Source organism: Lontra canadensis, unplaced genomic scaffold (assembly GCF_010015895.1).
Source record: "Lontra canadensis isolate GAN:19392208 unplaced genomic scaffold, GSC_riverotter_1.0 scaffold35, whole genome shotgun sequence".
Taxonomy (NCBI): Eukaryota; Metazoa; Chordata; class Mammalia; order Carnivora; family Mustelidae; genus Lontra; species Lontra canadensis.
The window spans coordinates 5129935-5146256 of record NW_022631029.1 but is presented as its reverse complement, the minus strand read 5'-3'; the positions used below and the strand labels follow the sequence as shown (position 1 = coordinate 5146256).

At 46.0% G+C, this 16322-nt stretch overlaps 1 protein-coding gene across 1 annotated transcript; it reads left to right on the top strand.

Moving 5' to 3' along the window:
• Window positions 1-1078: 1078 nt before the first annotated feature.
• Window positions 1079-14401, top strand: LZTFL1 (leucine zipper transcription factor like 1). The gene is made up of 10 exons (XM_032867834.1): window positions 1079-1223; window positions 3279-3403; window positions 5865-6059; window positions 6423-6483; window positions 7631-7702; window positions 9322-9387; window positions 9474-9551; window positions 12234-12410; window positions 13150-13253; window positions 14383-14401. Exons 1-10 carry the CDS (start codon window positions 1221-1223, stop codon window positions 14399-14401), a joined length of 900 nt encoding a protein of 299 aa, XP_032723725.1. The 5' UTR covers window positions 1079-1220.
• The last annotated feature ends 1921 nt before the right edge of the window (window positions 14402-16322 follow it).

Sequence of the window (16322 nt, the reverse complement as noted above, 5' to 3'; positions counted from 1 at the left end):
ACTGGCTCACATAGTTCTGTTTTCAACTTTTGAGTAACTTCCATACTGTTTCTTCCTGTGGCTGTACCGATTTATGTTCTCACCCAGAGTGCCCGAGGGTTCTCTTTCTCCACATCTTCCCCAACACTTACTTCTGAGTCTAGCCATTCTGACAGGTGTAAGGTGTTATCTCATTGTGGTTTGATTTGCATTTCCCTGAGGACTTAGGACAGTGTTTCTTAAAGAGTGCTCCCTATCCCTCCTGGTGTGTGATAAAAACTGCAGATTCCAAACACCCAAGCTAGACTTCCTGATTCAGAATTTCTGGAGGGGTGAGGTCCAGGAAGCATTTATTCAACAAGCTTCCCTGATGATTCTAGGCATAATTTGAAATTCACTGCTCTTTCACCAACTCACATTTAATTTTGTTTTTAAGATTTATTTACCTATTTATTCGACAGAGAGAGACACAGCGAGAGAGGGAACACAAGCAGGGGTAGTGGGAGAGGGAAAAGCAGGCTTCCCACTGAGCAGGGAGCCCAATTTGGGGCTGAGTCCTGGGATCATGACCTGAGCCAAAGGCAGATGCTTAATAACTGAGCCATCCAGGGACCCATCGCGTTTAATTTTTAAGGATAAAGCAAGACTGTAAGAGAAGGGGAGTAAATGAGCTGGGCGGGGAGACCGCTATTCAAAAGTCTATCGTGGCACCAGGCAGAGCGGGAGCTGCCGGCCTTGGAGAGGAATCAGTCCGGCCACCCACGCCCAAGCCCCCTGAGACCACTACAAAGTCGGGGAGTCAGCCCTTCAAGCCCCAACCGGCGTCATCACCAAGCCCGGGAAGGGAGGGACAGCCCTTCCCAGCAACCCAAACTCCGACGCTCCAGAGCGCCCCTGAACGTGAGGGTCCAGACGGCCTCTCCCCTCCGGTTACCACAGGCAACGGCGGCCCGGTCCCAAAGTCGGCGTGGCGCAGATAGGTGGGACTTCCGGCTCTGGAAACCAGTGCGCATGCGGCAGCTGGCCGGTTACACTGTACTTCCTGTCGCGTGATCGTGAGGGCCAATAAAAGTGCAGCACTTAGGGCCACGTGCCTCCGTTCCCATTAGCAACCGGAGGCTTCTAAACAAGTTGCCCTCCCTCCGCATCTTCTGCGGCCCAACCACCCGCGGCGACCCGGGGCTTGGCGGGGCTCCGCCTGGCCTCTCGGGCTCCTCTAGGCTGCGACTCTCGCCGCCGCCATGGTGAGTAGCCGGCCGGGAGCCACCGCGCGCGGAGGAGATGCGGAGCGGGGCCGAGGGAGGGCGTGGCTGCGTGAGCCCGCTCCTGGGCCTCCCGGCTGGTCCCCAGACTTCAGTTAACCTCGGCCGCAGCCCCTCCTGCCTAGGAGCAGCCTCTGTCCGTCGCGTGGCGCCGTGTCCTTCCTCGCTCCCGCCTGGGACCAGTGGCCCAGGTCACACCTTGAGGGAGCTGGAGGGAACGGCCTCCTGCGGAAGGCGCAGGGCAGGCTTCTCTGTTCCTAAAACTCCCCAAGTTTTTAAGACACACGCAGGCACACCATTGGGCGGCATGAACAGTTATGTATGATAACGAGTTGAGGAGGGAGAACGTGATGGAATCTGGCTTTCGGGTGTGAGAGCGACATTAAGAGTCACACCGTCCACTTGACAGCCCAGGACACTTGAATGATTTCTTCTTCTGTTTTGACCTGTTCAGAAGAGGCTAGTTGTCCCGTGTGTTAAAATATGTACATTCATCGTTCCAGCGGATATAGGATGTCAGCTTGAATAGCAGCCTTACTTAGAGCAGTGCACAGTGTTCAGAAAAAGGGCTGAAACCAGAGTTGGGGCACCATTGAAATGGGCCACTGAAACACATCAGCAATGAAATGAATTTAACATTGTGGGTCAGCTGTACTCAAGTTAAAAAATAAGTAAAATCTCCCAGGCGATCATAAAAATAAAAGAAGTTGCTAGTGAGCTTTACAAAAGCAATTTGAGCAGCATATGGGTTTAAGGACTAGGGGATAGCATGGGGATTGCCACAGTAGAAAGGACATGGAGAAATGCAAGGGTAGCTATAGGGATTCTCAGGTTTGAGGTTTTTTGGGTTTTTTTAAGCATGAATAAAGTTTGTATATATATAGCCTTCCCCATAGTCCTAAGGAAGAAGAAACCTGTAGAATGTTGAGAGGGGAAAATAATTGGTTAATCAAGTCCTCCCGGAGTCTGAAAGAGAACCAATTAAGGCATGATGAAGAAGTGACCTTCAAAAGGAAGAACGCTTTTAAGTGCATCTGTTGGCACATATCTATTGCTTGGAGGCACTGTGCTTAGTACTGGGGACGGGGTTACCTCGGGGAACAGGGTGGGCAGGGTCCTGGCCTTTAGAGACATATGTCCTAAGGAAATCGAGTCTGCAGAGAGGAGGTGTGTGGCTGCAGAAGGGCCACCGTGAGCAACTTGGGAGTTGAAGGAGATCATGCCTGATTGTTAGCCTTGGTGTTGGAGGCATCCCAACCCTGTGTGTCCACAGTGACAAGCCTGAAAAAGGCTTGGAAGTTAGATCTTAGTCTCTCGTAGGAAGGCTATGATAAATGATAGATCATTATTCCTAAAATAAAAGATCACTCCTTACTCATTTAGTCCCTGCATTAGATGTTCAATGGCATGATGTCCTTTTCTTTTCAGCATAGCTATAAAATGAAAACTTCATTGATTTCTAGCTCATAGTTGTCAGACTCTCTGTTGGTTTAAAGACCCAATTACTGTCTGTTTCAAAACCAAATACATTTTTAAAAGCTCTATTAGCTAGGGTAAGGTTAAGTTGGTGTAGTAGATATTAAAAAAAAAAAACCCACCAAAAACAAAAACAGTGGCGTAAAGAATGCAGAAGTGTATTTTGCTCACTTAACAGCCATCTCACTAGTCATCTGAGGTCTGTAGGTCAGTGCCGCTCCACAAAATCAGGAATGCCAGTCTCTTTCATCCTGCTATCTGCCCGACCCCTCCAGAGAAATAGGTGTGACAAAGACATACCACAACAGAAGGCTCAGGCTTTGAAGATGGCCCACGTCTCTTCTGCTCACATCCATTACTGAGCAGTAGTCACGTGGCCAGACCTGGCTGCAGGAAGAGCTAGGAAGCATCATCTAGTTGGGCAGTCATTTACCCAGGAAGAAGGGAAGAACAAAATTTGGTGGACATCTAGCAATCACTACACCTGGATATCTTGTATATTTTCATTGTTGGTTCCTTCATCACATCTTCAAGACTAACAATTACTTCTCTCTCTTTTAGGCAGAGTTGGGCCTAAACGAGCACCATCAAAATGAAGTTATCAATTACATGCGTTTTGCTCGTTCAAAAAGAGGTCTGAGACTCAAAACTGTAGATTCCTGCTTCCAAGACCTCAAGGAGAGCAGGTATCAGAGGACTTTAAGGAAACCCAGAGGGAAACATGGATCCTTTCTGGGAGCCATAGTGGGGATGCTGTAGCAGAGACCATACAGACCATGGCTGGGATTACCGTGGTCAGTTACTCACTGAGAGTAGCTACACCACGCCTTGTGGATGTGGGAAATTCAAGAAAGTGGGTTGTGGTGAGAGGAATTTATTACTAGACATACACCCGTGATAATTATGAGATTGCAAAGTTTCAGAAGAGCCCTTAGGAAGTAGTGAAATGCATGTAGGTTAGTGATCACTTTGCTGTATTAAAGATCCCAGAACTTTAATTACCGGAGTTATTAATGAAAGGATTAGAGCCATAAGCCATGACAGTTTGCAAGAAAACCCCTACGTAGTTCATATTGAAGAATTAGAAGGGGGTAAAACAGCAGAAAACCCTGAAAAACCATTAACTAACAGAAATTGTTAATAGATGATAACTAGTTGTGTTGAACCCGTCATGGAATATAATGAAGTCCGTAGAAAATGCATGTTTTATCTAGAGAAAAACAGGGGAATCAACAAAAGAAAAGGACTAAGTAATAAAGATACATACGACTACTTGGGGGTCAGACTTTGGCACAGTTAAATGTCTGATGAGGTGGAAATGCACAAGGCCTCCACGTGAGTGCTGAGTGTCACAAAGCCGTGCTCCGCACTCGGTAACAGACAGTGTCAGCTCTAGGCCATTACCGAATATAATCTGGTCGGCTGGTTTCCTAACCCCCAGCTGATGAAAGCTGCAGGCTTACTGGCCCAGCTATGAGTCAGAAGAAGTACTTCAGTACTCACTTTATACATCGAGTACCTTAATTGTTCATAGTCATGAACTTGGGTTGCCAAAAAAAAAAAAAATGTTGAAGGAGATTTGGTATGTTCCATTAAAGAATACAGGAAGATTGTTAATATATTGAATAAGGACTTTCATCAAAAATAAAGTTTTGGGTTTTTTTAGACTGGTTAAAATCAGGCTAAATGAAACGCTGAAGAATGGTAAATCAAATACTGTTCACTTGGGTATAGTATAACTCTGATAAGATTTTGTGGCCCCTGTCTTCATTATGTCCTTCTGGAAGTGAGGAAGAAAAACTGGGGCTGGGGCCTTGCTCCTTATTCCCTGAGCGGCTGGGAGTGGGTCAGAAGCGGGGGCAGGGCAGGGTAGGGTGGGACTTGGTGGGGGTGGGCGGGGAGGGGAGAGGCCCTCTTACTGCTGGACTTCCCTTGGAAGTAGGAGCCATGTGCAGACACTTTCTCAGGATTCAGCTGTCAGGCATGTTAACTGAGATTGCTGGAAATGCATGTGGGGCTGAGTCACCCCACTCCCCGAAGGACCAGCGGCATACCACCTCCGAGCCTGCGTTCCCATCTGTAAAGTGAGGGGATTGAAGAACATGGCTCTGAACTTCCCTCCCACGTTCCATAGTGTAATGGTTAGCACTCTGGACTCTGAACCCCCTCCAAACCCAAACACTGTCTGTGCAAGAGTAGGTTTAATGCTACTGGTGATGTGATGTGTGGTCAGTGCTCAGAGGAGCTTTTTTTTTTTTTTTAATTCAATTAATTAACATATTGTATTCAGAGGTATTCATATTCAGTTTCATAGGTAGAGGTCAGTGATTCATCAGTTGCACATAACCCCCAGTGGTCATTACATCATGAATCATGAGCCCTCCTTAATCCCCATCACCCAGTTACCCCTCCCTCACCCATCACCCCTCCAGCTACCCTCAGTTTGTTTCCTGTGGTTAAGAGTCCATTATGGTTTGTCTCCCTCTCTGATTCCATCTTGTTTTATTTTTTCCTCTCTTCCACTGCGATCCTCTGTTTTGTTTCTTAAATTCCCCATATGAGTGAAATTATACGGTAATTGTCATTCTCAGAGGAGCTTTAACTAAGAGAAGTCGGTTTCTTTTTCATTGGGGCCTAAATGCTAAGAGAAGCAACATGTAATTGACCTCTGATTTTCTTCCAGTCATTTACTCTCATGTGGGTAGTTCATGCAATTATTGAAATGCTAAACAAATAATAGAAAGAAAAGAGAAACTACACCTTCTGGGTGACTTTTGAAACCACTAAATGGGCTAAAACTAATTTTAGCAGAGATTAAAGTAGAAAAAATTTTAAACTGAAAAACTAAAGAAAAACGTAAATGTTTGGGGGACTGTTTGCGAGCATGGACCTCGTAGTAGAGGACGTGCTCATCCACTGCGTGGTCATTTAAGTAGACTCAAAGATTACCTGAGCTTAGAAGAAAACTGACTGAGCTTGAGTTATTTTTAGTGTGTCTTATTAAGAAAGAAGATCGCTCCCAGAGAGGCTTCCACTATAACCCTTGAACCCTTCCAGTGACGTGAATGTGGGTTTCTTAATTTTGTTATATTTCGTAAACGGTCTGGGTTGTTACTCCTGAAGCCTGGGACTGTGGCTGTTTTTCAGGCTGGTGGAGGAGACCTTCACTGTAGACGAGGTCTCCGAGGTCCTGAGCGGGCTGCAGGCTGTGGTCTACAGCGAGGTGGAGTCTGAGCTCATCAACACAGCCCACACCAACGTCCTGCTCCTGCGGCAGCTCTTCTCCCAGGCTGAGAAGTGGTACCTCAAGCTACAGACCGATATCTCTGAACTTGAAAACAGGTACCCACATCTGTACCTGCAGTTAGGGTAGGAGGGGCCCAGGCAGGATCTCAAAAGTTAGCAAACGCCTTTGCCGCTTCTTAAGACCAGCGTGTGAGAAAGTCTGGGGGGAGCAGCAGCGAAGCATCTCTCACCGAGTGGTCTTTTAGGTGCAGGACGCTGGAATATTCCAGTTCGGTCCATGTGGTTTGGATTCCCGGCCACTAGTAACTATTTTGGATACGGTAAAGTTTCCTTCATGGTGCTCTGTCCTCCTGCCGTGTTGTAGTAGATCGGGACCCGGGATTTTATTCTCCTGGGTGTGGGTCCAGATCTAGTCTAAATGAACTTTTTTTTTTTTTCATATTTGTTTTGATCTTCAAGAGAATTATTGGAACAAGTTGCAGAATTTGAAAAAGCAGAATTTACATCTTCCAATAAAAAGGTAATTTTGGGTCATTCTAAGTTCATTTCTGAACAGCTGGTATTTCAAATCCTGAAGTTGCACAGAGCAGTCAGTGGTGAAAGTGAAAACCATCAAGGAAGAGCCTTCAGTTCAAGAGCAAACCTCACAGATTGCCTTGTATTTTCAGGTGAAAAGGAACAGTTTGGAAGGAACTCTGGAAACCCGCTTCAGTCTCCTCTTGCTCACTTGTGTGTGCTCTCTCTGTCTCTCTCTCTCTCTCTCTCTCTCTCTCTCGCACACACACACAGACAGACACACACACACACACACACACAGAATCCCTGCAGTCCATCTTACTCCCCGCCCTATAAACTCTTCACTAGGTTGACGCTCAGCGCGGGCGTTGGTCCTGGCCCTTTCTCTCCCGCCGGATGACCTTGAACAGGTTGCCTCCGTCACTGAGCCCTGTTTGCCCCATCTGTTAAGTGGACACAATCCTTGCAGTGACTCTTGACCTGCTTCTCTTTTTAAACATTGTCATCGTTTGCAGTGACCACCTCACACGGCGTCAGGCGGGCGCCCCACAAACGCTCCCTGGTGTCCGAGCGAGAGAAACGGTGCTGACATGAGCCCATGAACAGACACGTACAACACAATTTTCCAGTGATTCACTTGGAACATAATTCTGGCTAAGAAATGTCTGGGCCGGAGGGCGTGGATTCACCTGTTTTTAATGCGTATCGCTGAAGGGCTGCGGTATTTTCGGCAAGTTTCTCCTCACCCGCGGCGTGGCCACACATGACCGTTTTCCCCGACGCGGGTTCAGGCAGAAGTCCGTTTCATCCCCCACATGTTAAAACTCCTGTCCCTAGAGGCTGGCGTCTGTATCTGCTCTAGCTTCCAGCACCTTCCGTCCCGCCTTTCTTCCCTCCTTTCCCTTCCATCTGAATTTATTTAAAAGGATATGGGGAGGACGGGTTCCTTCCCATCCCTAATCTGTTTGGGGCACCTCAGGGCAGGCACTGTCGTTGTCACTGGGGTGTAGCAGAGAACCAAACCTACAAAAACCCCCGCCCTGTGGAGTTGGCAACCCCATGGATATGTTTTTACAGTGTTTTTCGCTTAGAATGTTCAAGTGTTGAGTGATTACATGTGATTTTGGTTTGGTTTCTATATTTTGTGTCAGCCCATCGTAGAGACCATGAAGCCCAAACTCGCTCCACTTAATGAGGGCGGAAGCACGGAACTCCTGAACAAGGTAATGTCCTCGTGGCAAGAAAGCCAGACCCTCTCCCTCAGCCCTCTCATGGCCTGCACAACTGGAGGGTGGAGAAACTGAGGGAGGAGGTGGCGGATTCGGGCGCGGTCCACTGAGGGTAATCAGTCCACTGTAGTCGTTCTGCTTCGTGGTGCCATGGGCCAGAAGAGGGCACTCACCTTCCAGGAAGTCTGAAGCAGCTCTTAATTTCATCGTTTTGTGGTGACACGAAGGGCATGGCATTTTGGACAGTGTTTTATTAATGGACATTTGAAGTTTATGATCTACAATAGCAAGGATGGGGTTTTGAATTAGGAGGTTTATAAAAGTTAACTACCAATATACAAGTATTTGTCACGGCTCCTGTATTCTCAACATTGTGCTATATGTTATTAGATAAAAAGCAGTATAATACTGAGTCTTTTGTCCTCAAAAACCTTATCGTTTCATTGAGCAGGGAGAATTAATATTTTGGAAGCGGGATTGCTACCCGTGTGCCCAGGGTGGCTAGAAGAAACACTTCACGAAGATATGAGCAGTAGAGGACAGACTTTGGGGGGAGGTGGTCCCTGAGCTGGGCTGAAGGCTGAAGACGGATGAAATTGTCAGAGGGAAGAACGGGAGCATGGCAGACAGGGCAGTGGTGTGGGCAGCTGTGAGAGGCAGAAAGAAGAGTGCTCTGACTTGGCACAGAGTCCGTGCTCTCTGATAGGGCCGATGTGTGTGTTGGAGCTCAGGGAGGCAGAGGACTGGGCTCACAGCTGACTCTCGTGATGGAGCTGCTTGGAGCAAAGGCCTGTGGCCTCAGGTCAGGAGGAAGCATCTAGGGTCTTGGGCAGAGTGTGGCACTGATAGAAGCTGTGTTTTAGGATAAGTACCTGTGGCGTGCTGTGTCAGCTAGGAAAAGACCCAAGAGTGGCAGGATCAGCTGAGTGAGAGGTGGGACAAGAGGGCTGAGGACAGAGGCCTGAAGGGAGCCTGAGAGACCGGGGAAGAGCCTTAGAGCCGCAAGTGACGCACCAGTGTGGAGACCAGTGGGCTGGGTGGGACGAGAATCGCACCAGCAACCAGAACACACAGGTGTTCAAGCTGTTCTATAATTTCAACTTAATTTTGGGGGCTCCTGGGTGCCTCAGTCAGTTAAATGGCTGCCTTCGGCTCAGGTCATGATCGCAGTGTCCTGTGATCGAGCCCCACATTGGGCTCTCTGCTCAACAGGGAGACTGCTTCTCCCTCTGCCTCTGCCTCTGCCTGCCTCTCTGCCTACTTGTTATCTCTCTCTCTCTCTCTCTCTCTGCCAAATAAACAAACAAACAAACTTAAATTTTGCAATTCAATTTTGAGGTGAAACACTTTCAAGTATTAAAAATACCACAGTTAAAATAATAAACCTGAATTGGGGCGCCTGGGTGGCTCAGTGGGTTAAAGTCTCTGCCTTCGGCTCGGGTCATGATCCTAGGGTCCTGGGATCAAGCCCCACATCAGGCTCTCTGCTCAGCAGGGAGCCTGCTTCCCTTCCTCTCTCTCTGCCTGCCTCTCTGCCTACTTGTGATCTCTGTCTGTCAAATAAATAAATAAAATCTTAAAAAATAATAATAAACCTGAATTTACTCACAAAGGAAATTTCCAGACTTCAAGAAGAGAATGAGAAATTGAAGTCAAGGCTGAAGACCATTGAAATGCAGGTAACTGAGAAGTACTTTGACAAAAATATTGGAAGCATTGCCTACGGACTGAATATTGAATATGTGTTGTTTAAATCTGACTATAGGCAACCCATGCTTTTGATGAGAAGTCAAAGCTAGAAAGAGCACTGCAGGATTTACAGCTCGACCAGGGAAATCAAAAGGTGAGAGAAGTTTTGAAGGTAGGCAGTAATACTGTAATAGCTTTGTGACAGTGGGTCACTGTGCCAATCATGGGGGTCCCTGTGTACGGCACAGAAATCCTGTCACTGTGTTGGTCACCTGAAAATGATAGGGCATTGCGTATCAATTATACTTTAATTTTTTTAAAAAAGGTGTAATAACTTTTAGCTTTCTTTTTCACATTTTTCAAGTAGAATAAAGTTACAAACTTAATATGAAATGTTGAGGGGTGCCTGGGTGGCTCAGTTGGGCAACCGACTCTTGATCTCGCTCAGGTCTGGATCTCAGGGTCATGAGTTCAAGCCTTGCCTTGGGCTGCACAGTGGGTTCCACAAGGGCATGGAGCTACTTAAAAAGAAGAAGTCTTAGTTACTGTTTGTTATGGCCCTTCCCTTCCACTCCCTGAGAAGGGTGCCACTGTTGTCCTGCCTCGGGACACCCCCATCCAGGAAAGGCTGGGGTGAGGGGCATCGCCGAGGCAGGGACACAGTTCACATGTTCCCCATGTCCCCAGAGCCCCCTAGCACACAGATATGCTGAAGTTGTTTTGTTTTGTTTTAAGTTCCTCCCCCTTTTACCGTGACATTGCACTTACAATGGGGGAAAAGGAAGTGAAGAAAGAAAGACTTTTTAGTTCATTGGATGTGTATTTGGTTTTATTATACAGAACTCATTATTAGTGAAGTCGGCCTTCGGTGAGTATGACAAAAGAGAATGAATTTACGGGGTCTGCGTCTTCACATCCCCCATGTCTGGCGGGGCTCGTGTGATACGCTGAAACACAGGCCTGGGTCTCCAGGCCTGTCTCGGTGGGTCAGTGAGGCTCTCTCCTGCTGTTGGAAGTTCTCACAAAGCTCTGTCTCCCGTGGCCTTCCCGTCTGCCCCAGATGTTGGAACAGACTTCCTGTCCCCAGGCCACGTAAGTGGCTTTGCAGGGTGGCTCTGGCTTTTCCCGTGGTTGTACTATCCTTGCCAGTGTCTGCTAAACACTCCCCAGACTTACGTTGCTAGACTTCTATTGTTAACAGTTTTTTTTATTTTTTTAAGATTTTATTTAGTTGTCAGAGAGCCAAGTGAGCACAAATTGGGGGAGGAGCAGCAGGAGAGGAAGAAGCAGACTCCTTACTGAGCTGGGACCCTGCGTGGGGCTCGATCCCAGGACCCTGAGATCATGACCTGAGCCGAAGGCAGAGGCTTAACCGACGGAGCCAGCCAGGCATCCCTCTTGTTACACTTTTTTATGGAAAAATTCGAACACACAGAACAGTAGGGGGACTAGGACAATACACCCCGGGTACTTTTCACTTGGCTTTACTGATCACCAGGGCTTGGCCAGTCTGGTTCCCCATTTACCTCTTCTTCTCCCCTCCCACCGTGTTTTTTTGAAGCAGATCTCAGACATTACATCATTTCGTCTGAAGATATTTTTAAAATCGGAATATTAAAAAAAAAATAAAAATAGGAAGATAATTCTTAGATGACTAAAAAAAAAAAGGAAAATAAATATGGTTTTCAATGCTATTTAAAGGACCATAGATTTATAAAACACAGAGCTACATACTTCAGAATGGCTTTCTAATTTCTCAAAAGTAAAACTGTTGCAAACATTTTTAGATAATGAACTTGTTTTTAAAGCCATTTTGGACTTTCTCCCAATTTTACTTTTCAGACTTTAGCAAAAGCAAAATGTGTACATGCTTTCACTAGCTGTGATGAAGTAAAATCTTTTTCAAAGACCAGATTTCAAAAATGAGTGAGGAATTTTGTTGGTAATACTGCTTCTCCTTCACGTTTAGCAATTAGAGACCATTTTCCTGTTGAGTAATGCAACTTTTTTCTATTACAAATTTATCTAGTCATAGACAAGATCCAGCTGACAGAGTGTACAAACATGCCTGTCACATTAATACAAAAAAAAATACCTTAAGATCTTATAAATTTAGCAAGTCATATAATCAGTAAGCATTGATTAGGCTCTCATATTTTTTTTTCTTTTTGTATTTACCATATTTGTATATATATTAATTTTTTTGATTTTATAAAAATCGATTTAATTACATGCTGACTTTGGAGTGTATGATTTTTTTTTTTTAATTTTATTTTTTATAAACATATATTTTTTTCCCCAGGGGTACAGGTCTGTGAATCGCCAGGTTTACACACTTCACTAGGCTCTTATATTTTAATGTAAATATTGACTAAGACATAGATTTATTAAATTTTTTATATAAACTCTGTAAGTTTATTATTTTTCCATCTGTATCATTCAAAATTCTTCACCAGGATTTTTTTTTTTAACCTGACTTTTCAAAAACGAAACATGTTTGCCATCCATACCCGGGGACACACAACATTGTTAGATTTAAGATTGCACCTCTCTCCTGTTCCTCTTTGGAATTCCAGCAATTTGTAAATGATATTTTACATGTCTGGAGTTGAGTGACCACTGAGTGTCCGCCAGGTTCACGGGGGTCGAGGGTGAGCTGGGCACACCAGCGACCCTCTAGGAGCAGGAGCTTACCCAGGCTGGTGGGGGGCCGGGGAGTCTGGGGGCCTATGTGCACACACACAACATTCCTATCACAACACCAAATCACTGTTGTACAACAGTCACCAACTGGGATGTCAACATGAAATTATGTCAGTGCGTATATCTTTCCTAGGATTTTATAAAAGCCCAAGACTTGAATGACTTGGAGAACACAGTAGCTGCTTTGAAGAGTGAGTTTCAGAAGACGCTTAACGACAAGACAGAAAACCAGAAGTCCCTGGAGGAGAATCTGGCGACCGCCAAGCACGACCTACTCAGGGTTCAGGAGCAGCTGAGCATGGCTGAAAAGGTCAGGTTTGTCTGCGTGTGTCTACCTCGCTGAGGAACAGGGGTCACCGAGGGACCCAAGCTGGAGGCCAGCCATAGATTTTCCTTAACTTTTCTCAGGGTATTGGCCAATACGTGTTCGAGAATTATCATTTCTGGGCATTGAGATCCTTCTGTGTTTGGCACTAAGATATCTATGATAATAGAAAATTGTCACTCCTTCCTTTGGAATGGTCAGAGACTCGGCCATGGATAGCTTATGTGAGCGGCCCTGCACCCCCATGTTGCCTGGCCCCCTACAGCCCAGCACAGGGATGGCTGACTTCTCTTGAAAGGATTCTACCCCTTGTTTTTAATTTCTATGAAATATGTAGAGAACCGTGTTCTTCAATTTAGGGATGAGACTCTTAAGCATTTGGGAGCTAAAATGTAACTGAACTAAAAATCCTCCTCCTAGAATACTGATACCATGTTGGGATTCTGGGGAAAGATCATGCGTATTTCACCTGAGAATTAGTTTACTGTTTCAAACAGATTTCTCATTGTCCTTAGTTACATGCTGACAATGTTGCTGTTTTCTTGGGAGGAATGTATTTTTAAAATTTGCAGTCTTAATTTTATGTAAGTATATTCTAAAAAGAAATTCAAAAATAATATAAAAGTATTAGTAAAATTAGAGCAAAAGTATACATGTTTATGAGATGTGTTATTTCTCTCTGTCTCCGTTTCGTAGTAATGGACCGACTTTTTTCACTGTGCAGGAATTAGAGAAGAAATTCCAACAAACAGCAGCTTACCGAAACATGAAAGAGATTCTCACCAAGAAGAATGACCAAATCAAAGACCTGAGGCGAAGACTGGCCAAGTAAGCCTTGCTGATCCCGTGTGGCTCTTGGTTTTGTCTCACCGCCAGATCGCTGTGTGTTCGTCACTAAATCTCAGTTTTTGTCCAGAGAGGCCAGGCCTGGGGTGCTTGGTGTCCTCTAGTCTAGAAGGCTGCATTTGAGGAACATGGAGGAGGTCTGGCCAGGCCATCTGCACTTCCCTTGAGGGCTTCGGTATAGGTTCCTTGGGACCTTAGACCTACACGCACACGCCCAGGTGCACACACACACACACACACACGTCTACACCAGGCTACCCTTGGCAATGCATTCCTTTAAGCAGGACAGCAGAAAGGAAACCCAGCAAGCTTCCAAGGCATCCTTGGGCATTTCTCATTTCTCCTTGGGAATGTCCTCAAGAGCCTAAGGCCTGGTCGTCCTGTGCCCGCCCTCAACGACAGTTCAGGTGCTAGAGAATGTGGTCCCTGCAAGTGGGTGCCCTTGCCAGCCTGGCTTAGAGCCCCATGCGCCACGGAGCACTGGGTCCCTAGCCTTGCGCTGCCCTGGGACGGGGAGGGATGTGTGCCATTACCAGAGCTCAGCGCCCAGAGCGGGGACCCTGCGGCCGCATACCCGCCACACAGTCACAGCTCAACCCCAGTCCTCCCGGCCCACGTGTGCGCCGCTCCTCGGGCTCATGTCTGTCCTCCACAGTTTGCTCTGGAAACTCCGCGGCCCTCTTACCTTAATCAGGGCTCCCGCGGGGACAGAGTGAGGAAGTAAATCCCAGATGCACTTCATCTGTAGAGAGGGGGGGTCTGTTAACCTTGTCCTCGCGTCACCCCATCAGCACCTTGTGACCGTCCAACAACTCAGATCATTATGGAGTCTCTGCTGTCCTCAGCTGTCGTGGGTCTAAATGCCAGCTCCAGAGACTCGGAGTCCGAAGGTGGCCTCGCACTTCCCTGGTCTTTCGTCCCTGCTGGGGGGCCCCCGCACAGTGCCGTGGTGGTCTCTGACTGCACCCTGTAGTGATTCTAAGTGAAAAACGCACTGTGACTGGGGTTGTCGCTGGAGAGCTGGCGGGTCAACTCACTGGGGAGCGATGACAGCAACAAAGAGTATCATGTCATTATTTATGGTCTTAACAGAATTTTCATCTCTTTGCAGGTACGAACCTGAAGATTAAGAAGATTTCTCCTGGAAGCCACCAGCACGTGAAAGCACAAGCCGTTTCACCCCTCAGGCATGTATTTTGAAGCAGTTTGTTATATTCCCTCTCTTTATTTTTCTAATATATAGACTTGGCTTCTAATATTCAGAACGAGACTTCCCGTTCCAGTTGCCTAATTGAGAAGAGGGGAACCTACTGACTGACTCTGGCCGGTCCTCCCAGAGCCCTCTGAGCGCTCCTGAGCCTGCCTTCCGATGCAGTGAGAATTCTTTATTAGTCAATAAAAGACGGTTAGAGTAGGAACAAGAGTCTTAGCCGTTTGCATTAGTATGAAAAGCACCCATTTCAATAAATGTTAGAGCAGCGTTGTCTATTCTTGTGCATTCCCCAGAGCAAAAGTACAAACAGTTATCAGAGTTACTACAAATAAACCTGATTTTTCAAAATCAAGTTCATTTTCTCTATTTCATTTTAAAATGCGAATGCACTGAAAATGTGCCTACTAACTTTTATAGGTGGCATTTTTATCAATTATAAGGAAAATTAATAGCAAACATGAGGATCTGATTAACTTCAGTCTCTCTAGCTAAACGCTGTAATTATCCGAGGACAAGCAGACATTTTTTTTTTTTAAGATTTTATTTATTTATTTGACAGACAGAGATCACAAGCAGGCAGAGAGGCAGGCAGAGAGAGAGAGAGGAGGAAGCAGGCTCCCTGCTAAGCAGAGAACCCGATGCGGGGCTCGTCTCAGGACCCTGGGATCGTGACCTGAGCCAAAGGCAGAGGCTTTAACGCACTGGGCCACCCAGGTGCCCCCCCCCCCCACATGCAGACATTTTTTGCAACCCCACCTAGTCATGAATCTGGATCGCTGAAGTCAGGTCCATCCATACTTCTACAGTTGAGAAAGTCTCTAGACTCAGAATAAATATAATCTTTATACCTCAGTTGTCCAGAATATTCTCTTAAATTATGACTTACATCCCACATAAAACCAGTTAGCAGACCTAAGATTCAACTTCTGATGATTGTTCGTTTATTTGTATGCATCTAGAGTAACTGCATTTTCAAGGGGTTCTGATTCTGTTTCCATCGGTTCTGCTTTTTTTCTGGAGTGATTTTGGATAAATCATTAAAAATGAGGTCTCAATCTCTGCAGTCATGTAATGCAGCGATTTGCCATAAAGGTAAATAAAATAAGGTACACAAAGCAGTAATGCATCAGAAAGAAAGGACTGACTTCTGTCACATTTAGAAAGTAACTGTTTGCATTTCCAGAAGCAGAGTGTCACACCCTAAGGGAGTGCTGTCTGCTGAGAGGTCATCCCACTTGCACAAATGAAGATTTTACTCACCAAGAAGGGTTCACCGATCAGATGATAAGGCTCCCCCTGAAAAGGACACAGAAGGCAATCTTAAAAATATGAATGAATCAGAGAAGGGAGGGAAAAATCCAACAGGCCAGCATCTATCCCATAATCTCTCCCCACCTGCCTCTCACCGTTCAGGTCACTTGTGAATCTCTCTTCCTTCTAGAGCTTTTACCTGCCTAGTTCTTTAGCCCCAAGTTGATGCTCTCTCCAAAGATCTATCCCATTCCTTAAGGACCAGGATATTCTATATAATTCAGAAACAGAACATGCTAGAAGAGCCATCAGAGACCATTTGATCATTCCCTCCCTGCATCTTCTCATGTGATGCCCACGGGGGCGGAAGAGGTGTTGAGAAAGCCATATTGCTAAGGAGAACTTCAGCTTGTTTTTTGGTAGCAACTTTGAAATATTCTGTATGGTGTGTTCCTGTTCAATCATAAATTCAAAAGTAATTCTGAAACCTTAAATCCTAACTGTGCTCCATGGGAAGATATATAGGACATTCTTTGACATAAATGAACACCATGATTCTGTTGCATCTAAATACCTTGTGCTCGGCT